Source organism: Pseudophryne corroboree, chromosome 1, assembly GCF_028390025.1.
Source record: "Pseudophryne corroboree isolate aPseCor3 chromosome 1, aPseCor3.hap2, whole genome shotgun sequence".
In the NCBI taxonomy this organism is placed as follows: Eukaryota; Metazoa; Chordata; class Amphibia; order Anura; family Myobatrachidae; genus Pseudophryne; species Pseudophryne corroboree.
This window is the reverse complement of record NC_086444.1, coordinates 356,257,224-356,281,091: the sequence shown is the minus strand read 5'-3', so window position 1 is coordinate 356,281,091 and position 23,868 is coordinate 356,257,224. Positions and strand designations below refer to the sequence as shown.

The following is a 23,868-nucleotide window of genomic DNA, read 5'->3' as shown; positions in this document are numbered from 1 at the left end:
TTTTTGACAAACGTGTGAGCGCTTTATCCACCCTAGGTGGTGTTTCCCAACGTGACCTATCCTCTGGCGGGAAAGGGAACGCCATTAGTACCTTCTTAGGAATTACAAATTTTTTATCAGGGAAAAGCCACGCTTCTTCACACACTTCATTTAGTTCATCTGATGGGGGAAAAACTACGGGTAGTTTTTTCTCCCCAAACATAATACCCTTTTTTGTGGTACCTGGATGTAAATCAGAAATGTTTAACACCTCTTTCATTGCCTCAATCATGCAGTGAATGGCCCTGACAGGCATTAGGTTTGACTCATCGTCGTCGACACTGTTATCAGTATCTGTGTCGACATCCGGGTCTGCAAACTGAGGTAGCGGGCATTTTAGAGCCCCTGACGGCCCCTGAGGCACCTGGACAGGCACGAGCTGAGATCCCGGCTGTCCCACATTTGGCATGTCGTCAAATTTCTTATGTAAAGAATCTATACGTGCACTCATTTCTTTCCATAAGTTCATCCACTCGGGTGTCTGCCCCGCAGGGGGTGAAGTCCCTTCAAAATGCATCTGCTCCGCCTCCACCTCATTATCCTCATCAAACATGTCGACACAGCCGTACCGACACACCCCACACACACAGGGAATGCTCAACAGAGGACAGGACCCACAAAAAGCCCTTTGGGGGGACAGAGTGAGTATGCCAGCACACACCAGAGCGCTATATATATATATATACAGGGACTAACTGAGTTATGTCCCTAATAGCTGCTTTTCATATAATATATGTATATATACTGCCAAATTTAATGCCCCCCCTCTCTTTTCCCTCTTACTGTTACTGTATATTGCAGGGAAGAGCCAGGGAGCTTCCTTCCAGCCGAGCTGTGAGGGAAAAATGGCGCCAGTGTGCTGAGGAGATAGGCTCCGCCCCTTTTTCGCGGCCTATTCTCCCGCTTTTTATGGAATTCTGGCAGGGGTATTTACCTCATATATAGCCTCTGGGGCTATATATTGAGGTATTTTAGCCAGCCAAGGTGTTATTATTGCTGCCTCAGGGCGCCCCCCCCCCAGCGCCCTGCACCCTCAGTGACCGGAGTGTGAAGTGTGAGAGGAGCAATGGCGCACAGCTGCAGTGCTGTGCGCTACCTTGGTGAAGACAGAGTCTTCATGCCGCCGATTTTCCGGACCATCTTCTTGCTTCTGGCTCTGTAAGGGGGACGGCGGCGCGGCTCCGGGACCGAACACCAAGGACTGGGCCTGCGGTCGATCCCTCTGGAGCTAATGGTGTCCAGTAGCCTAAGAAGCCCAATCCGGCTGCAAGCAGGCGAGTTCGCTTCTTCTCCCCTTAGTCCCTCGCTGCAGTGAGCCTGTTGCCAGCAGGTCTCACTGAAAATAAAAAACCTAAGTCTATTCTTTCTAAGAGCTCAGGAGAGCCCCTAGTGTGCATCCAACCTCGGCCGGGCACGAATTCTAACTGAGGCTTGGAGGAGGGTCATAGTGGGAGGAGCCAGTGCACACCAGGTAGTCTGAAATCTTTCTAGAGTGCCCAGCCTCCTTCGGAGCCCGCTATTCCCCATGGTCCTTACGGAGTTCCCAGCATCCACTAGGACGTCAGAGAAACTTTAGTTATTGCAACTTATGGTTTTATACTGTACGAAATGTTATAATACACTGTTGTCTAAACAAAATTAAGGTTGTGCATAATTCCAACCCTCTGGGGTGCCAATTCCACTATTGCTACGCATTCTTTATTCCAATTGCAAAACTAAGTTATGGTACAATGGAACCTTAGGAGAAACAAACGGCAGCTGGACATGAAGGACCCCTTGCAGAAAAGTCTGGGGTTCCAGAAGCAGCGCCAACTACTAAGATGGATAAGGCTGAAACGTACACATCAGATGAAGGCCAGCATCCACGTCAGCCTGGAGAAACAACGGGAAAGGCAGGAAGTAGTAGCTGGAAATCAATGATGCTCACACAAAGAGTCATAAAATCGCCAGCTACGATGGTAGCGTGCTGCTGCCACTTAAGAGGCCCTAAGCATAGTGGAATTAACTGCATCCAGAATACCCTTATGCCTCATAATCGACGCTGCAACAGCCATGCCATTAAAAAAAGGTGCTGTTAGGCGGGGTAAACAAAGGGACCCTGTTGAAGTAGATGGTAACGGCCAAGGACTGTCGGCGAGAAGCTCAGATCAGAATAATAATAATTTTATATAGTGCTCTTTCTCCAAACAGGACTCAAGGCGCTTTACAGACATCAAAAACAATGCACATAATACAGAAGATTAATGCAGCAATACAACAAGCCACACAGACATAAAAATGAAAACCTAGAACGCACAGAGTAAGCATAATGCAGGATTTGTGTAGACATATTGGGTACTAATTCCATGGGTTGTGTATTCTACCCTCACAAGGTACAAGGTGAGGCAGCCATCATGGGCGCACTGCGTAGGATTAACCTGGGTGGAAAGTCTACACCTAGAAGAGATGACCCAAAATAAGGGTGGTTGCAGCGTCCTAACGCTCAGAGTAGGGTCCCAAGAAAACTATCAGGTCCATGTATATTTCATCCCACCCACAACCGTACCAGATAAGGCGGACATGTTGGGCACAATACGAATGCAACACTGTGGTAGGTGAGCCATACAAGGGCCCAATGCATATATGGGAAAACATACTTGTGTAGTGGTATGACATAACCTGTATGGAAAGATCCACGTGCAGAACATCCTTCCTGTGGAGGAACCATCTGAGGCACCCATCTAGGCTGCACTATGTAGGTTGCTGCTGGCAGGGTGTACAATCAGTGGAGGTAAACATTACAGGAATACAACATGGTGGGGTGGAAGTATGCACTAATATAAGAAAAAAAAAAAAAAAGGACAGAAGGTGAAAATTTGTTCTGGTCTCATAGGAGCAGTACGGGTGGGTTTTAAGACTGTGGGGAGCACACTAAAGTCCGGTGTAAATGTCCCTACTGAGCCTGGTGCTCTCCACCCGTGCTCCCTGCTCACTTTGAGGGGTAGGCGCAGAGGCAGACCTGGTATTCTCAACCGGATAAGTGGTAAGCCTGGTCCTGGAGCTCTCATTGCAGAGATGTGATGCATTGACATAATTTTCCTGCATTTTTTTCCTTGATGTTATTCAATGTTTGATAAACGGTTTTTTAAACTGTTCATTTTCAAAACACTTAGAGATAGGAACGCTTTGAGTTTTGGAACGCACAGCTGTGCATGGCTGAATCTACAGATATACATGAATATATACAGATATAAATGAACACAGGCTACAGCTGAGGCAAATGTCCCACTAATAAAAGGTGTTAAATTGCAGTGTGTTTGACACTGCAAACACCAGCAGAGTCTGCCTTCATTAACTATGCATCACTGACCAAAATTTAAAACCCAGCTTGTCAAGGCCAATCCGGAGCCACCAGTACCACAGTTGCAGTCTCGCGGTTTATGCGTTTCAAAACCAGACAAAGAAGAGGGCAAGATACACAGGAGGAACCTCCACTGCACGGACAGAGAATCCGAAAAGGACTATGCAGAACTACTGTCACCAGCCTCTCAAGCCGGTGTCCCAGATCACAAAAGGTCAACCCGCCCCAAGGTGAGCTGCATTCAACTACCAGACTACTATCGAAAATCCTGCTAAGGAAGCTAAGCCTCTGAGACAGCACCAGGTTGGACTTTTTGAAATTAACAATACACCCATGGGCAAAAAGAATGCCATTTCTCCAGGTCACGTGATCCTTTAATGCAACCTTTAATGACGCCTTGAAAAAGGAGGTTGAGATAGGAAACTATGGTCAACCCTAGAGATCATAGGTGAGCAATCGCTACCACCATAAGCTTTGTGAACACTTGGTGTGCTGATGAAAGGCCGAACGGGAGAGCCCGAAATTAGAAGTGGGAAACTAGAATGGCAAATCGAAGGAATGCTTGATGAGGTTCCTAAATCGGTATACAGGTTGAGTATCCCTTATCCAAAATTGTATAGAGGTATGTATCCTGACTATGCAAGGACACCAGGAACACTCTTCTATTGTGTATGGGCCTTTAATTAGATGGGAAACTGATGGATACACCAAAGCCAGAGATTCCCACTTAGATATGTCTTCAGACGGAAAAGGGTAGAGAACAATTAACTGTCTGGCCATCTGGAACTCCTTATCGAGATGTTTCCAGGGGCCTGATAACTGGTCTTCTAACGGAGGGGAAAGTGACTAAAAGCTTTTTCTTTTTCATAAAAAGTTTCCTGAGAGCTTCTGCTGTCTCGGTAACAAAGAGCTTAAAGTATCTGGTGGACGGCTCTGGTCAAGGTTTCCACATCCGGAAGCAAGGCAACCTCCAGATCAGAGTCCTCAATAACCTCTTCTTCATCCTGAGAAGAGGAAGCTACATCAGAGTCCTCACCTGACTAGAGGACCGAATGGAGCGGTCTCTTTTGGCTCCTAGAAGAGGATTCCAGCATCCGTTCCAGAGATGAAGAAACTTGGACTAAACCCTCTGTACGGAGCTCCCTAGCCCCTGGGCCCAAGCTGGCTCAGATACCTTGGAAGATAGCATAGGCCCTGCCCCCGGTCACCCCCTGCAGCACTCGACCCATCTACTCCATTAGGGACCTGCCGAGAGACTACCAATTGCTGGGGCAATTCAGACACAGCCCCTGCCAATGTAGACGGTGTATCAGCATGTGGAGTGACAGACATGGGCGCCGACACGGGTTGACCCTCAGACTCACACCCACAATTTGAGAATGCCTGTGAAACCTCCTTCTTACATTTGAAGCATGTACACAATTTTTGCACACCAATCCCCTTATTAGTAGGGGCTGAGGCTGCAGAAACCTTCCTGGCTACACTGTGAATAGGGAGGGGGCAGGAGCGACAGAGAGCACACAGTCCACACAATTAAACATTGGAAACACAATAGGCAGCAGATATCTATAGAGAGATATAGAAAAAAACAGCAGCTATCATGCCCGACCCATTTCTCAGCCTCCCCTCTGAACACCCCCCCCCCCCCCCCCCATTCCCCTCAAATGCAAAGAAAGAGGACTGTGGTTGACAGCGGCGGGCGTTCGTGGGGCAATGACACAGTGTTGAGGGGCAGGCCATGGCAAACAGGGGCAGTACGGGACCATTTTCGGGGCGGCTGCATGACGGCACACGCCACTCTGAAAAAAAAGATGGCCGCTGACCACTTGACAGCGCAGCCTGGTCAACCTTAGATCTGATGCTTCTGCAATTAATTGGGGGGCGGGCCTTGCCCTGTGCTGGGCGGCCCCTAGCATGTGCGGAGATTAATGCAGATCAGGCTGCGTATGCAGCGATATGCGTTCATCTCTGAATAACCCCCTATATGCATGGACCACCATGGTACACAAATATAATTTTCTGCTACATCATTTGATATCTTTAATAACGGAAACGGCCTGCCAGGGGTTTAAAAGCAATTTAACGAGAATGGTAGAAAAAAGCATGAAAAAATGCATTGTAACTCACTTGCAGGGTAAAGGTCTTCTGAGCGGCTGGCGTTGGTAACCTAAGTGTTACCATTGGTGTTGGTATGCCTGATAACTCCTTCTCGGATGTTGATGCCACCTGAGACTGGATAAAGTACATGAAAGAAAAAATATATTTTTCCAAGTAATGAATATGGATTAAAAATAATTTAACTTATAAATGTAATGCAAAGAATACAGATGCAATGGAAAGAATACAGATGCAAGTAAGTTATTTTATTAACTTCATATTCTCTCTCAATAGTTATTTTGAACGTACTAGCTTTGCAGAGCACCACGACAAGGAAGTGCCCTTTCCAGATAACGGTTTTATTTAAAACTTACTAACAATACCAAGCAAGTATTTTACATATATTCTATCATTTAACCACTGTGCCGATACCACAATTGCTAAAAAAAAAATAAGATTTTACTCACCGGTAAATCTATTTCTCGTAGTCCGTAGTGGATGCTGGGAACTCCGTAAGGACCATGGGGAATAGCGGTCTCCGAAGGAGGCTGGGCACTCTAGAAAGATTTATGACTACCTGGTGTGCACTGGCTCCTCCCACTATGACCCTCCTCCAAGCCTCAGTTAGGACACTGTGCCCGGACGAGCTGACATAATAAGGAAGGATTTTGAATCCCGGGTAAGACTCATACCAGCCACACCGTATAACTCGTGATACTATACCCAGTTAACAGTATGAATATAACTGAGCCTCTCAACAGATGGCTCAACAATAACCCTTTAGTTAGGCAATAACTATATACAAGTATTGCAGACAATCCGCACTTGGGATGGGCGCCCAGCATCCACTACGGACTACGAGAAATAGATTTACCGGTGAGTAAAATCTTATTTTCTCTGACGTCCTAGTGGATGCTGGGAACTCCGTAAGGACCATGGGGATTATACCAAAGCTCCCAAACGGGCGGGAGAGTGCGGGTGACTCTGCAGCACCGAATGAGAGAACTCTAGGTCCTCCTCAGCCAGGGTATCAATTTTGTAGAATTTTGCAAACGTGTTTGCCCCTGACCAAGTAACAGCTCGGCAAAGTTGTAAAGCCGAGACCCCTCGGGCAGCCGCCCAAGATGAGCCCATCTTCCCTGTGGAATGGGCTTTCACTGATTTAAGATGCGGCAGTCCAGCCGCAGAATGCGCCTGCTGAATCGTGTCACAGATCCAGCGAGCGATAGTCTGCTTAGAAGCAGGAGCACCCAGCCTGTTGGGTGCATACAGGATAAATAGCGAGTCAATTTTTCTGACTCTAGCCGTCCTGGAAACATAATTTTTCAAGGCCCTGACTACGTCCAGTAACTTGGAATCCTCCAAGTCCCTAGTGGCCGCAGGCACCACAATAGGTTGGTTCAAGTGAAAAGCTGATACCACCTTAGGGAGAAACTGGGGACGAGTCCTCAATTCTGCCCTATCCATATGGAAAATCAGATAAGGACTTTTATATGACAAAGCCGCCAATTCTGATACACGCCTGGCCGAAACCAAGGCCAATAACATGACCACTTTCAACGTGAGATATTTTAGATCCACGGTTTTTAGTGGTTCAAACCAATGTGATTTTAAGAAACTCAACACCACGTTGAGATCCCAAGGTGCCACTGGAGGCACAACCGGGGGCTGAATATGCATGCAGCACTCCTTTTACAATGTCTGAACTTCAGGTACTGAAGCTAATGCTTTCTGGAAGAAAATCGACAGAGCTGAGATCTGTATCTTAATGGAGCCTAATTTTAGGCCCATAGACACTCCTGCTTGTAGGAAATGCAGAAATCGACCTAGTTGAAATTCCTCTGTTGGGGCCTTTTTTGGCCTCACACCAAGCAACATATTTCCGCCATATGCGGTGATAATGTTTTGCAGTTACATCTTTCCTGGCTTGAATCAGCGTAGGAATGACTTCCTCCGGAATGCCCTTTTCCTTTAGGATCCGGCGTTCAACCGCCATGCCATCAAAACGTAGCCGCGGTAAGTCTTGGAACAGACAGGGCCCCTGCTGCAGCAGGTCCTGTCTGAGCGGCAGAGGCCATGGGTCCTCTGATACATTTTCTTGAAGTTCTGGGTACCAGGCTCTTCTTGGCCAATCCGGAACCATGAGTATCGTTCTTACTCCTCGCCTTCTTATTATTCTCAGTACCTTTGGTATGAGAGGCAGAGGGGGGAACACATAAAACGACTGGTACACCCACGGTGTTACCAGAACGTCCACAGCTATCGCCTGAAGGTCCCTTGACCTGGCGCAATATCTTTTATAGCTTTTTGTTGAGGTGGGACGCCTTTATGTCCACCTGTGGCCTTTCCCAATGGTGTACAATTCTTTGGAAGACTTCTGGATGAAGTCCCCACACTCTCGGGTGGAAGTCGTGTCTGCTGAGAAGATCTGCTTCCCAGTTGTCCACTCCGGGAATGAACACTGCTGACAGTGTTAACACATGATTTTCCGCCCATCGGAGAATCCTTGTGGCTTCTGCCATCGCCATCCTGCTTCTTGTGCCGCCCTGTTGGTTTACATGGGCGACTGCCGTGATGTTGTCTGATTGGATCAGGATCGGCTGGTTTTGAAGCAGAGGCCTTGCCTGACTCAGGGCATTGTAAATGGCCCTCTGTTCCAGAATATTTATGTAGGGAAGTCACCTGACTTGACCAAAGTCCCCGGAAGTTTCTTCCCTGTGTGACTGCCCCCCAGCCTCAAAGGCTGGCATCCATGGTCACTAGGACCTAGTCCTGTATGTCGAACCTGCGGCCCTCTTGAAGATGGGCACTCTGCAGCCACTACAGTAGAGATACCCTGGTCCTTGGAGACAGGGTTATCAGCCTAATGCATCTGAAGATGCGACCCGGACCACTTGTCTAACAGGTCCCCCTGAAAAGTTCTTGCATGGAACCTGCCGAATGGGATTGCTTCGTAGGAAGCTAACATTTTTCCCAGGACTCGCGTGCAATGATGCACCGATAACTGTTTTGGCTTCAGGAGGTCTCTGACTAGAGATGACAGCTCCTTGGCTTTTTCCACCGGGAGAAACACTTATTTCTGGTCTGTGTCCAGAACCATCCCCAGGAACAGTAGACGTGTCGTAGGAACCAGCTGTGACTCTGGACTGTTTAGAATCCAACCGTGCTGTTGTAGTACTTTCCAAAATAGTGCTACCCCGACTAGCAACTGCTCCTTGGACCTCGCCCTTATAAGGAGATTGTCCAAGTACGGGATAATTAAAACTCCCCTTTTTCGAAGGAGTATCATCATTCCGGCCATTACCTTGGTAACACCCTCGGTGCCATGTACAGTCCAAACGGCAGAGTCTGGACTTGGTAATGGTAATCCTGTACCACAAATCTGAGGTACTCCTGACGAGGATAGTAAATAGGGACATGCAGGTAAGCATCCTTGATGTCCCGGGATACCATGTAATCCCCCTCGTCCAGGCTTACAATAACCGCTCTGAGCGATTCCATCTTGAACTTGAATTTTTTTATGCATGTGTTCAAGGATTTTAAATATAAAGAAGGGTCACACCGAACCATGCGGTTTCGGTACCCCAACCGTGTGGAATAGTAACCCCGTCCTTGTTGAAGTAGGGGCACCTTAAGTATTACCTGCTGGGAATACAGCTTATTAATTGCCTCTAGCACAGCCTCCCTGCCTGAGGGAGTTGTCGGCAAGGCATATTTGAGCTGCAGTGAGCCTGTTGCCAGCAGGTCTCACTGAAAATAAAAAACCTAAATCTATACTTTCTTTCTAAGGGCTCAGGAGAGCCCCTAGTGTGCATCCAACCTCGGCCGGGCACAAGATCTAACTGAGGCTTGGAGGAGGGTCATAGTGGGAGGAGCCAGTGCACACCAGGTAGTCATAAATCTTTCTAGAGTGCCCAGCCTCCTTCGGAGCCCGCTATTCCCCATGGTCCTTACGGAGTTCCCAGCATCCACTAGGACGTCAGAGAAATAAAATAAAATAAAAAACGCCTCTTCACAGTAATGTTTGGAGACTGGCCCCCCAGGAAAGAACAAGTAAAGAGGTCAAAAAACCATGTGGGTGAAGCACATTCTCTCTAAATAGTAAGTAACCCTAACAAGGCCTTGCCATAGACTTCACCATTCTTTACATAGACTTTGCAAGGACATGTGGCACTATTTTTCCCATGCTAGCGCTGAAGGTATCCATGGCAGAATCAATGTGTGACTGTCCATTACACAATTCTTGACACATTGATGGCACACCAGCAGCCTTAGTCCTGGCACTACCCACTTTATCAGACATGACAAACAGCCAAGAAAGTATAGCTGCAGCACACAATCAGACAGACATTAAGTAAGGGTCTTGGGCACTAAACCACACAGAAAATCACTGTTCCGCCCAATACTGCCCTGCAGATGAGGAACACTAAGTCTCTAAGGCTTGTCTGTTCTGCCACTCTCTCATGTACAAGAAGTATCAAAGGATGACCGTTTGTGCTGCATGGGGATGGCACCTCCTATAAAGGTGAGCTATAAAATGGTCACTGTCCTGAAAATTGATCCGCCACATAACAGAGCCCAGTGGAGTTGCACTGTGGCAATACCAGACAACCATCCCGAAATACTGAAATAGTTTTAAATGCAGATATATCAACCCCATATGATCCCATGTTGGAAACAGGCAGGTGTAGGAGGTGGTACATCCTCGGCCCACTCCTACCATTCTGCAGCCTATCGGTATGGGTGCCAGAAAGTAGTATAAAAAAATAAAATAAATTAAAAAAATGCAGGAAAAAGGCTGCCAGCTGCACCATCCAAAAAAAGCACAAAAAAAAACTCAACCCCACACCAATTTCTATGTTGTACTCAAAATAAATCCACCATTAACTGTATTCCTAAATAATATTTACTTTTTACATGAAGTTGCACTAACTGGAAATGTCAACTCAAGAAATTCCCAAGATCTGACAGCCTCCACATTCACTACTTCAAAACAAGCCTATCACCTATCAGAACTCTCGACCCTGTACAGGCTCATTGATTGCTACAGTATTTGCTTCCTACTACTCCTTGGGTGACTCATGATTACTTGCTTCCCCCTTTCCCCAACCATCGTTTGCTTATTTATATTTTAGTTATCCTTTGTTTCTTTGTAGTATGTAGTTTTCACTGTATGGCACTGAGGACAAGTTAGGGTGCTGTACAAATAAAATAAAATCGTTATGGTAGACTTACCGTTGATAACGCTAAGTCCACAGGATAACATTGGGATATGAGATAGCGACAGCGGATTGGCACCAAACGATCAAAGCTTTCGGCCTCCCAGCATGCAACGGGCCCGTCCCTATATCCCCGCCCCCTGGCTCAGACAAATCAGTTGTTTTTCCAAAGCTCAAGGCAGGAGCATCATAGATAGCCCTAATCAGGCGAGAAGAACACTCATGCACACCCCTCCGTACAAGAAGGAAGAGGTTAGCGAGTGAAAGAATCCTCAAATCAGGTGCATCAGGGTGGGATCCCTGTGGATGCTGTGCACTTAGGAGAAATAGCGTTATCAACGTTAAGTCAACCATAACGATTATTTCTCCGGCAGGGTCCACAGGTTATACACAGGATATCATTGGGATGTCCCAAAGCAATTTAGTGGTGGGGACGTTCCTGACTGGACAGGAGAATCCTTCACCTGAATTCAGCGTCCTGAGAGGCAAAGGTATCAAAGGTATAATATCTAATGAATGTGTTAATGGAAGACCATGTGGCTGCCTTACATATCTGTTCTGCTGAATCACCATGTTGTGCTGCCCATGATGGACCTACCTTACGAGTAGAGTGAGCAGAGACATTAGCCGGGAACAGGGAGATCAGCTTGAGAATATGCTTCTGAAATAGTCATCTGAAGTCACCACGCCAGTGTCTGCTTGTCAGCAGGCCATCCTCTCTTGTGAAATCCGTAGAAAATGAAGAGAGTATCTATTTTTCTGATGGCACTGGTACGATCCACGTTGATCCACGTTGATCCTTAAGGCACGGACTCTCGAATCAGCTTTCCATGTATGTAGCCTGACTGCTCTGCGAACTGCTACTGCTGAGGCTGATGCCCGGGAGGAAATTGTACCCATATCCGAAGCTACTTCTTCCATAAAAATAGCCACCTGTTTGATATGTGCAATATGGGATTTTTTCTGCTCTAGATGCCATTGAAAGTCCATCCTCCAATGCATCAGCCCAGGCTGCCATTGCATTTGCCATCCAGGCTGAAGCCATGGCTGGTCATATGATTGCCCCAGACAAAGAAAATGGTTTTTAGAAAACCATCTATCTTCCTATCCGTGACATCATTTAATGATGTTGAAGGCAGAGATAATGTAGATTTTCGCACCAATCGAATGACATGCCACCTCCCTTTTTAAACAGTCCCCAGCTGGAAGAGGATAATGGGAATTCCATTTCTTTGGAAACCTAAACTTCTTACCGGCGTAACCCAGGCCTCTTGCATAATTTCAGTCAGCTGATCCGACCCAGGAAACTCAGTGCTGTCTGGGACATTTAAACACAGGTGCCTTAGATTTTAACAAAGGCTCTGCTGCCTCTTCTAAGGATAGAATGGCTTTCATAGCACTAATTAGTTCAGGTATATTAGTTCCAGCCTTTTAGCCTGCTTTTGTTGAGAGGCTCCCAATTCCTGTGCTGGATGTGATAAACCCCAGGTGGAATGATGCATGTAAGTGTTAATAGGGTAACCTATCCCTGGTGTAAGAGCTGGCATTATCCACTAAGCTATACTGTATAATGTCTATGCAAAATAGCCCATGGGGGTTCAACTTGAACCTGTGCCTGCCTCGGATTATTTAAGAGGCTTTGGTGAAAGCTAAAACATTTGGAACATAATCCATTTTGAACCAGACCCTGAGAGGTTAACCCAGCTTTACAAAACAAACATGAAATGAGTGCTGGTGCATATTACTGCATTACCTTATATATAAATTTAAAAGTATTCAGTCGCACAGCAAAAGAAACAGCAGTAACAGTTAGACTCCAATGCCTCAGGCATTTATCCAACTATTCGTACTCAAAGGTAGAGAGAGACTTAGGGGGTCATTCCGACCTGATCGCATGCTGCCGTTTTTCGCAGCGCAGTGATCAGGTCACTACTGCACATGCGTATGCACCGCAATGCGCAGGCACGACGTACGGGTACAAAGCGGATCGTTGCTGTGCGATGGATTTAACGAAGAATCCATTCGCACAGCTGATCGCAAGGAGATTGACAGGAAGAAGGCGTTTATGGGTGTCAACTGACTGTTTACTGGGAGTGTTTGGAAAAACGCAGGCGTGTCCAAGCGTTTGCAGGATGGGTGTCTGACGTCAATTTTCGGGACCAGACGGCTGAAGTGATCGCAAGGGCTGAGCTACTCAGAAACTGCAAAAACTATTTTTGTAGTGCTCGGCTGCACATGCAATCGCACCCTTGCACAGCAAATATACACTCCCCAGTGGGCGGCGAATATGCGTTCGCACGGCTGCAAAAAGTAGCTAGCAAGCCATCAACTCGGAATGACCCCCTTAGTGCTGTAACATCAAGCTCAGGAGAGTGGGATACAGGTAGGCTTCACACCGCTTCCAGGATCGATCATTATGTTAGCGAATGCCGAGTGGATCCAGATGCTAATAGTGTACACACTCGCCCCGTGAACCTACAGTGAACACAGACGCCCAAGTGTACACTGATGCACCAGTCACACAGCCTCCTATGCTGCGACTGGGTAATTTTAGATACACAGCGTCTCAGACGGAAGCGGGAACTCGGTTCATGGTGGGAAACTCTGAGGGAACTGGTCATGAACCGGCGGAGGGGTGACCAAGGGAGCATCTTACTCCCCACTGCTGACATCAACCCTTGGGATCATGGCTTCATACTACCCCCCCCTGGAGCCCATGATACCTGAGGCCTAGCACTGGTGCACCCGAGGTGGCAGCCGCGTCAGCGACTGTTCGTTAGTCTCCTCCCCGAAAAAGTGCGTCTGTGTCTCGCGTTTCCCCTTCTAAGCGGAACCGATGCCTTACTTTCTCCCCGTGCTCCGGCCACAGCCTGGTAACGTCTGCTGGACTTGCTAGTACATCCTACACCAGTCATGGCTAACCTTGACACTCCATCTGTTGTTGAACTACACATCCCAGCATGCCCTGCATCAGTTTTAGCATGGCCAAATAGCAAAACTGTAGCAGGGCATGCTGGGATGTGTAGTTCAACAACAGCTGGAGTGTTAAGGTTAGCCATCACTGTCCTACACAGACGCCCGCCGAAATAGCACTGTACACATGGGTAAGTGTTGTCGCGACCCTGTGGGGAGTTGCTGAAGAAACTCTTTCCAAAGTACGTATAAGACGCTTTTTAGAAAGATCACTCAAAAACCATAGTAAGACTATAAAAATAAAATAAAAAAAGTTTATGGCTGCTAAAAACCAGCAGCCCATTGACCATAGTCCGGCTCCTGCCACACCAAACAAGAAAATAATTTGCCTGAGCCAGGAGGAGGAATATAGGGATGGACCCGTTGCATGCTGGGCGGCCGAAATCTTTGATCTTTCGGTGCCAATCCGCTGTCGCTACCTCATATCCCAATGTTATCCTGTGGATTCTGCCGGAGAAATATTACTACTACTACTACTACTACTAATACTCATCATCATCATCATCATCATCTGTGTAGTTGTGTCAATTATAGAGAAAGATGCTCATGGAAGTACAGGTTATAGCATAGTACACATACAGAGCACATTCTATTCTAACAAATCAGTGGAAGCGTCTGGCACTAACTAGACACTTCACCCAAAGTAGGAAACTATCAATAGCCTGGACAGACCATGTGTAAAGTGTCATATACACTCCGTTCCATTTTGTAAACTTGCTACAAGCAGAGAGGTAAATATGATGTCCTGCACTGTAATATACGCCTTTTCTGCCCGGGTCTTGTGATTTGCCTCCTACTTGACGTCATTTTAATGAACAAGGCAGTTACGACAAGTTAGTACCATTTTTTAGTATACAATTTGATTGTGACCAATACCGTTTAAATGCACAAAGCAATATGGAACTAATTAACAAAAACAATCTGATAAGACACAAATGAAAATATGTCCCTTGCAGATTATATGTGAAAATAACAACTTCAGTAACCTGCACAGTTAGAGAGACAGACATGAGCCGAGAGTCTTTTCGGGGTCTCCCCTTCTTCCTCTTCTCAACAAGGTCCGCATCAGTTTCCGCTTTTCGTTTTGAGAGAGATTTGGTTGCCAGAATCTTTTCCTCACTGTCGCTGCTGCTTTCTAGGAGCTCACGAGGCTTTACTTCCTTTGTAGCACTTGGCTCTTTTGGTCTGTTTAAACAAAAACAAAAAATATTTAGTTTTATATACTCCTGTTAAATACATTTAATATGAGTTTAGCACCTCAGCTGGAGCACTATAAATTTTGCTCTAGAAGTCTAAGATGATCTCCCCCTATACCTCCACAGCCTACTCTTACATAATCAGTAATTTCTAAAAATGACCTATAAAAAAAAGAAAAAAGAAAAGGAAGAATCGAACAAGTGAAAACAAGATTATTTTCTCAAAGTTCATTGGGGAACACTGCCATGTTATAGGAGCTCAGAAGGGAGTTAGGCACTTAATTTGAAGCCCTCTAAATCCTCTCGCTTCAGAGACCTCCAGATTGTTTAGTTTTGATTTTAAACCAGAAATCTCATAGGACAGAATAGAGATAATAGAACAACTCTTTAACAACCAGAGGAAAAAAAAGGAGCATAAAAAAGGAAAAGCACAGTGTCCTCAAAGACTCAAACTTGCTTTACCTACATACAGATGGACACTGCCACATAGTGACTTTACAAAGCTATCCCTAGAGGAGGATATGCCCTGAAGAAAAAGTTTGCAGACCTTTAAGTCCAAAATTTGCTTCCTGGGATGCAAGCACACTTAACTGCAAACGTTTCGTAATTATACTGACAAACCACCAGATGGCTTCCTACACCCAGGAGGCACTTACATTTTTAAGATCTGATTACGGCTCAATGAATGAAAGTTAGTTGTTAAATATGGATCACTTCTGTTTATCTGCTAGTCAATCATATGGCTGTCATAGTGGACCAAATAGGTCAGTCTCTCAAAGTGCTGAGGTTCTATCCAGGTGCTCTGAGCCCTGAATAAATCCAACAAGAGAAAAAATTCTTCTTTGGATGATAGATCACATCATAAAGTAGGAAATCTAGGCCCTCTTAGTTTGTGGACCTTAAACAAACTGTAAGAGCATTTTCACCTTGTGGCCAAACTACAAAATGTTTTCCAGTTGATTCAAGAGATGTCTTGGATTATACTTATACTTCCCAGGCCCTAAAACAGACCCAACTGGATTCAATTAATCCTGTATAAAAAACTGCCTTTTGTAATGCAATGGGAACATCCAACATTGGTGGGTCCTCCCCAGAAAAGCAGAGAGTTGGCAATATATGAGAAACTAAGAAATTTCTATCTGGTCTGGTGCGAGCTTCACAGTACAACTCTTACAACTGAGGAGAAAAACTGAAATTGAAATCAGATAGCTCTTTATAATCCCGACTACAGGATTATGCTACATAAACCTAGCTGCTACATACGCAAGTTATCATCTTGTTGGTAGAAAAATATATTCTAAACCAGAGGAATAATGAAAGTCCGACTCCTCAAATACTCCCTCTTCCTAAGAGTAAAGTTCCGAAGCCGAATCATCCCAGGACTGATGAATCATGTTCTGCAAGGTCTGTAAGGTTTTGTGCTGTAAGTCATTTTTAGCTTCTTATTTTGTTCATACTGTTCCAGTTTTTGTAGGTTACAAGGTGCTGTGGACACCTTGTGGCTGCCATTGGCAGTATGGATGGTGTAATGGTTAGCATTACTGCTTCACAGCACTGAGATCATGGGTTCGATTCCCACCATGGCCCTAACTGTGTGGAGTTTGTATATTCTCCCCGTACTTGCGTTGGTTTCCTCCGGGTACTCCGGTTTCCTCCCACATTCCAAAAATATACTGATAGGTTAATTGGCTCCTAACAAAATTAACCCTAGTGTGAATGTGTCTGTGTGTACATGTGATAGGGAAAAATAGATTGTAAACTCCACTGGGGCAGGGACTGATGTGAATGGTCAAATATTCTCTGTATAGCGCTGCGGAATGTGTGTGCTCTATATAAATAACTGGTAATAAATAAAAAGAAATATGTAATGATGATCATGATCATCATCATCATAGGGTTTGGGAACTGAAACAGATTCTTATTGAAAAATAAAAATAAATACTAGGCCCTGCAACATTTCTGCTAGGCTCTGAGCCCAAGCTGGTTTCTGATGTGGTTATGAGGTTGGAAGTCAAGCAACAGCAAGGCCTTCTTAGGAAAAGGAAGATTTGATAAGAGCAGAACAAGAAGGCACTTCACTCTCCTTACTCTGCATGCAACAAGATGAGTAAGCCCTACTCTAGGACGTACAACAATTTTACACAGGCTGCTTCTACCATTTCAGCTGTGTTCCCCATACATAAAGTATGCCTGGTTTAGGGCACACAGCCTCATACGCTGCCCAACGAAGGAAATTTGCCTGCAGCAGAGCCTCCCGAGCACAATCCATTAATTTTGAAATGTCTGATGACACCATCAACAAAAAGGAGTTCTCACCAACTAACAATATTGGGTGTGACCAGTCAGTTCTCCACAGGCCATTAAATATTAGAAACAGACGATGGCAGCCGAAGGTGCCTGTGAGCATTCCTCTAAACTTTAATGAAACTGAAGATCCCTGCACGGACAGGATATAAAAATAGGAATTTAATACCTACCGGTAATTCCTTTTCTCATAGTCCGTAGTGGATACTGGGGAATAGTGTATTACCATGGGGTATAGATAGAGTCCACTGGAGCCTGGCACTTTAAGAAATCTATAGTGTGTGCTGGCTCCTCCCCTCTATGCCCCTCCTAGCAGACTCAGTCTAGGAAACTGTGCCCGAGGAGACGGACACACTTTGAGAGACAGATATAAAACAAAGCGGTGAGGTAACGAACCAACACACATAGGATAGCAGAGCTAACCAAAACAGAGGAAAGCAATGCTAACTCCAATCAAACATGGAACATGGAAAGCAACAGCAAACCCAACCATAACATTTACAACCAGGTAAGCAGGAAAACGAAGCACTAAGGCGGGCACCCAGTATCCACTAAGGACTAAGAGAAAAGGAATTACCGGTAGGTATTAAATTCCTATTTTCTCTAACGTCCTAGTGGATACTGGAGAATAGTATATTACCATGGGGACGTCCCAAAGCTCCCAGAACGGGTGGGAGAGTGCTGAAACCCCTGCAAAACCACCTGACCAAACTGAAGGTCTTCCCTGGCCAAGGTGTTGAACCTACAGAACTTAACGAATGTGTTCACACCAGACCAAGTAGCTGCACGGTACAACTGTAAGGCCGAGAACCCACCGACAAAGTGAGTGAGCCTGAACAGAACTCGGCAACGGCAGAGCTGCCGAAGTATAGGCTTGTTGGATAGCCAATTTTAGGCAATGGGTTGCTTGGAGGCAGGACGACCAATTTTCGTAACATCATAAAGGACGAAAGAGAGTCAGATTTCCTGTGACGAGCAGTCCTTTTTATGTAAATCCTCAAAGCTCTCACAACGTCCAGGGACTTTGGAGCAACAGAAGTGTTGGATAACGCAGGAACCACAATAGGTTTATTCACATGAAAGGCCGACACCACTTTCGGCAAAAATTGTGGGCGAGTTCTGAGCTCCGCCCAATACTCATGGAACACCAAGTAAGGGCTCTTACAGGACAAGGCTCCCAATTCAGACACTTGCCGAGCCAAGGCCAATAACATAACAGTCTTCCACATTAGGTATTTTAAGTCAACCCTATGTAAGGGTTCAAACCAATCAGATTGGAGAAAGGTCAATACCACATTGAGGTCCCACGGAGCAGTGGGAGGAACAAAGGGTGGTTGAATGTGCAACACCCCTTTTGGAAAGGTCTGTACTTCAGGAAGTACCACCAGATGTTTCTGGAAGAAGATAAAGCGAGCTGAAATCTGGACCTTGATGGAGCCTAAACGTAGGCCCTTATCCGTTCCTGCTTGCAGGAACAGAAGAAACCGGCCCAGACGAAACTCCACAGGAGAACATCTTCGACTCTCACACCAAGATATTTCTTCCAAAAGGTGGTGGTAATGTTTGGAGGTAACCACCTTACGGGCCTGAACCATAGTGGAAACCACCTTGGAGGGAAGACCCTTCCTGGTCAAGATAGCCTCTCAACTTCCAGGCCGTCAAACATAGCAAAGTCTGGATAGACGAATGGTCCTGGATGAAGAAGGTTCTTGAGAAGCCGCAGAGACCAGGGATCCTCCAACGACAGGGTCAGGGGGTCCGCATACCAGGCCCGTCGAGGCCAATCCGGAGCAATGAGAATTGCTTAAACTCTTTACTTTTTGAGTCTTGAGAACTCTTGGGATTAGAGGAATTGGAGGAAACAGGTAAACGAACTGGTAAGTCCAAGTCGTCAGAGCGTCTACCGCCATCGCCTGCGAGTCCCTCGTTCTGGAGCAGTAACGACTGAGCTTTTTATCGAGATGAGAAGCCATCAGGTCTATCTGTGGACAACCCCACTGGTGAACAAGTTGTTGAAACACCTGAGGGTGGAGGCCCCATTGCCTGCTGTAAGGAAACCCTTGCTTCCTGTGAAGCTGGTAAGCCTGACCTGAAGAATCCTGAAATTCCAGCCGGTATCCTTGGGATACGAGGTCCCTCACCCAAGGATCCCGGCAGGACTCTGCCCATATGTTGGCGAAGTGTTGAAGGTGAGCACCTACCTGAAAGTCGCCTTGCTGCTGGAGCCAACTGTCATGCGGAGGGCTTCGTGGAAGATGATCCTGAGGCCTGGTCCGCAGGTCCAGCAGCTGCTGGTTTCCGGGACTTACCACAAGTTTCTCTAGTAGCATTGGAGGCACCTCTGGCCTTGCCTCTGAATCTGGCCACCCGAAAGGACTGCAGTGAGGGTTCAGGGTAGGGCCGCCTGGCAGATGGTGTGGTAGACGGCAGATATGTAGATGTACCTGCAGTTGCCAGAGATATCCACTTCTTCAGCTCTTCCCCAAACAAGGCATCACCTGTAAAAGGAAGGTTCTCAACAGCTGCCCATTGTCACAGGGCTCTACGAGCAGATACTGCCATAGCAGTGGTAAGTTCCTTGACAGCCTCACTCAAAATTTTGCAGCATCTTGGATGTGTTGGAGTAATGTAACTATCTCTTCCTGAGGTAGTGTGAGCAGCCCCTTCAGATTCTCATCAGACCATTTTACCATGGCTCTAGAAATCCAGCCGCATACAATGGTAGGGCTACACCTGCTGCCGAGTAAATTGATTTAAGAGTGGTTTAAATTTTGCGATCAGCTGGGTCTTTAAGAGAAACAGCCCCAGGTACAGGTAAAACAATTTTACATGACAGCCTGGACACAGAAGCATCCACTGTTGGTGGTGTTTCCCACACTTTCCTATCCTCTGTAGGAAAGGGAAAAAATGTAACACCCGTTTAGGGGTAATAAACTTTTTGTCAGGATTTATCCATGTTGTCTTAGCAAGGGAATCTAATTCTTTAGAAACCAGGAAGGTTGCAGAGGACTTTGGTTTCATATTAAAAAAAACAATTCCTCTGTCTGTTCCTCCTCCTTATCCGGAATATTGAGCACCTCTCTAATGGCACAAATGAGGGCTTCAACTCCTGGGGACAGGGAATTATCCTCGTCCACCTCAGCCTCTCCTTCATCAAACTCTGGTAGTTCAGAATCAGAGTCAGATTGTAATAATTGAGTGACAGTGTGTTTGTGAGAGACCAACAGGGGGGGCTGTCTTTCTGTGGTTTGCAGCAGCAACCATAAATGTGTCCATAGTTTGTATCAGGGTTGGTCTTTCTTGTCTAGCCGTAGCTAACTCTGAATTAATACTGAAAATCCTAGTTTTAAATGATTCCATCCACTCAGGTTCCTGCACATTACTACCCAGTGAAGAAACTGAGCACTGGGTACACATGGGGGGACCCCTGTGAGGAAGCTCTAAACCTAGCCTTGCATTAAGTACACACAGACTTATTTGCAGACAATATATACACAATAATGAAGCGCTGTCCAAATCAATGTAAATTTAAAACATATACAGGTTGAGTATCCCATATCCAAATATCCGAAATACGGAATATTCCGAAATACGGACTTTTTGAGCGAGAGTGAGATAGTGAAACCTTTGTTTTTTGATGGCTCAATGTACACAAACCTTGTTTAATACACAAAGTTATTAAAAATATTGTATTAAATGACCTTCAGGCTGTGTGTATAAGGTGTATATGAAGCATAAATGAATTGTGTGAATGTACACACACTTTGTTTAATGCACAAAGTTATAAAAAATATTGTCTAAAATGACATTTAGGTTGTGTGTATAAGGTGTATATGAAACAAATACATTCTGTGCTTAGACTTGGGTCCCATCACCATGATATCTCATTATGGTATGCAATTATTCCAAAATACGGAAAAATCCCATATCCAAAATACCTTTGGTCCCAAGCATTTTGGATAAGGGATACTCAACCTGTAACATTTATTTAACCAATACATGACAAACATATATCACACGGCCGGTGTTTTCCTAATCTCACTTAAAACATATATGATATATAATATAATATAATATAGCCACTCCGGGGTTAATAAGCTTATTTAGTAAATTAGATGTTAGTAGCCATTAATCATGCCATAATGGAAGACTTGAAATCATCAGAAAAAAGTTCAAAGCATGAAAACTCATTCAGCTGATGGAGGTTATTAAAGTTCAAAGCACGGAACTTATTAGTATAAAGCGTATTAATGCAGGAATCCCTTTGCTCCAATATATCCACTGTAACAGCTTTTAGTAAATTGGTTATATACTTAACAGTCCAGCGTGGCCACGCTTATTAAGCAGCAACTCTGCGTGTCTTCAGACCTGGATGGTAATTAACCGAGGTGACGTCTCACTCCTTAGACTCCTAGCCGGTCCTCACGCTTGTGGTGCTGTTTAGAAATGGCAATTGATCCCAGCCGAGGATAGCACTCCTCTAACGCGTTTCCCCGCCTGTGTGCGACTCGGCGGCTTCCTCAGAGAGAATGAATGAATAGTAGTGTATTACACCGCTCTGTATTTAACAGGAAACAGGCGCCACCTTTTCTTTCCTGTTTCTATAGTTCACGCATGCGCACTCCGTGCGTTCCAATCATGCGTTCCGTCATTAGCTTCAACGGTTGTCATGGTATCATTTCCTGTTTATATCTGCCGTTATAATCTATCTATAGGTGTTTCCCCGTTATTATAAATCTCCTTTATGTGGTGTTTATTAATAAAAATCATTTATATCTAATTACAAGACAGACTTAAAACTATACAACCATATAACTTATATCATTAGATTATATATCAAACATCATAGCAATTTTCCATACCGCTGATATGTTCAACATATCTTAACATTAAAAAATATAAATTAAATTAAAATGATTTTTAGAAAACCAAAAATAAATGAATGAATGAAGGAGGAAGGTATACATGCATATAATATAATACATCACATTTATAAGGAAAGAGTTCTCTATAGATACCTTTCATATAAACAAACATAACGAGAGATACCAAAACTAATTAACCATCAATTAGCCGATGAATTAATTCATGTATCATCACCATAAGAATAGTATATGAGTATATATATTTAACTTATATGCACTTAATTTACATATTCAGTCTAATTATTCGATTTCATTTTGTCACTTGAAGATATCGATTCATTTATTCTACCATTCATTATAATCTATATAGCTAGTTGTTCAATTCATATGTTATTTAATTCATATATTATTTAATTCATATATTATTTAATTCCACCGTATCGTTTAATCCTTGCGGCTTTAGTGTGCATAGTCTGAATATCCAAAAGGCTTCACGTCTACATAACATATTGAAGCGATCACCCCCTCTCTGTGTCACTCCAATTTGCTCAATACCCATGATCCTAATCTTATCAAGTGAGCCCTCTATACAGTTTGATACATGACTTGACAAACAATGAGATTTCAGATTTTTGGTAATGTTTCGTTTATGCTCCATAAATCTCGTGTGTAAAGTCCTTGTGGTGCGTCCCACATACTGTTTACCGCAACCACAAGTTAATACATATATCACGTAATTGGAGCTACAATTAATAAAATCCTTGATACTATGACCTTCATTCGTAACAAATGATCTTACAATAGTAGACTTTTTTTCAGTAAATTTACAGGTCTCACATCTATCTTTCCCACATCTGTGGAAACCCATGGGTCGTTTTATAGATAACCAATTTTCCCCTTTATTCTCATTATTTATATTTGCCTTTTTATAATGGCTAGGGGCTAGTTTACCTTTAATATTTCCTGCTTTTCGAAACGTTACTCCTTTCTCTGGTACGATAAGATCCCCAATATAATTATCTAACACCAAGAGTTAACTATTCTTTTTTATGATATTTTTAATTTCTAGAGCATGTGAATTGTATTGAGTTATAAATTCAATGACCTATCAATTTCACTATCCCCTAACTGTCCTTTATTTATATTTTTAGACCTTATGAGCATGGGTTCTCTTTTCATTCCCTGTACTTCCTTATAAGCTCTATCTATCACCTCTCGAGGGTAGCCCTGCTCTATAAAGGACATATATAGTCTCTGTGCTTGTCTCTCAAAGCCCGATTCTGACGATCAATTTCGTTTCATACAAATAAATTGTCCCTTCGGGATATTATCCTGCCATTTTCTCAAATGACTACTCTGAAAGTTTAAAAACCCATGCTGATCTACCTCCTTAACATGGGTTTCTGTAACCAATGTATTATTTTCAACGGAGAGAGCTATATCCAAATAAGTAATATTAGTAAAATTATAATTACTAGTGAGAGTGAGTCCATAGTGATTATTATTAAGACTATTTAGAAAAGGTGTGAGGGGTGCTTTAGTGTGATCCCAAACAAAAAATAAATCATCTATAAAGCGACAATAGAGAACCAGGCCCGTCCCGAGCTCGCTCCCCCACACATGTTGGTCCTCAAAACTGCCCATGTATAGGTTCGCGAAACTCGGGGCGAACCTGGTTCCCATCGCCGTGCCCCGTGTCTGTAAATAATAACGTGAATCGAATATAAAATAATTGTGATGTAAAATAAATTTGATTGATTTCAATATAAAGTCACGAAGGTCATTGGTCATTGAATCATCCTTTGATAGATATTGATCAATAACCTGTATGCCTT

At 44.5% G+C, this 23,868-nt stretch overlaps 1 protein-coding gene across 1 annotated transcript in view; it reads right to left on the bottom strand.

Annotated features, from left to right (window-relative positions):
• The window catches only part of LOC135070575 (protein HIRA), a 131,153-nt gene that overhangs the window by 37,034 nt on the left and 70,251 nt on the right, over positions 1-23,868 (bottom strand). The window contains exons 16-17 of the mRNA XM_063964776.1: positions 14,655-14,853; positions 5,507-5,611 (exon numbers count right to left, since the gene is read on the bottom strand). Of these exons, the coding sequence (XP_063820846.1) occupies positions 5,507-5,611; positions 14,655-14,853 (304 nt within the window). The remainder of the gene's footprint in view (positions 1-5,506; positions 5,612-14,654; positions 14,854-23,868) is intronic.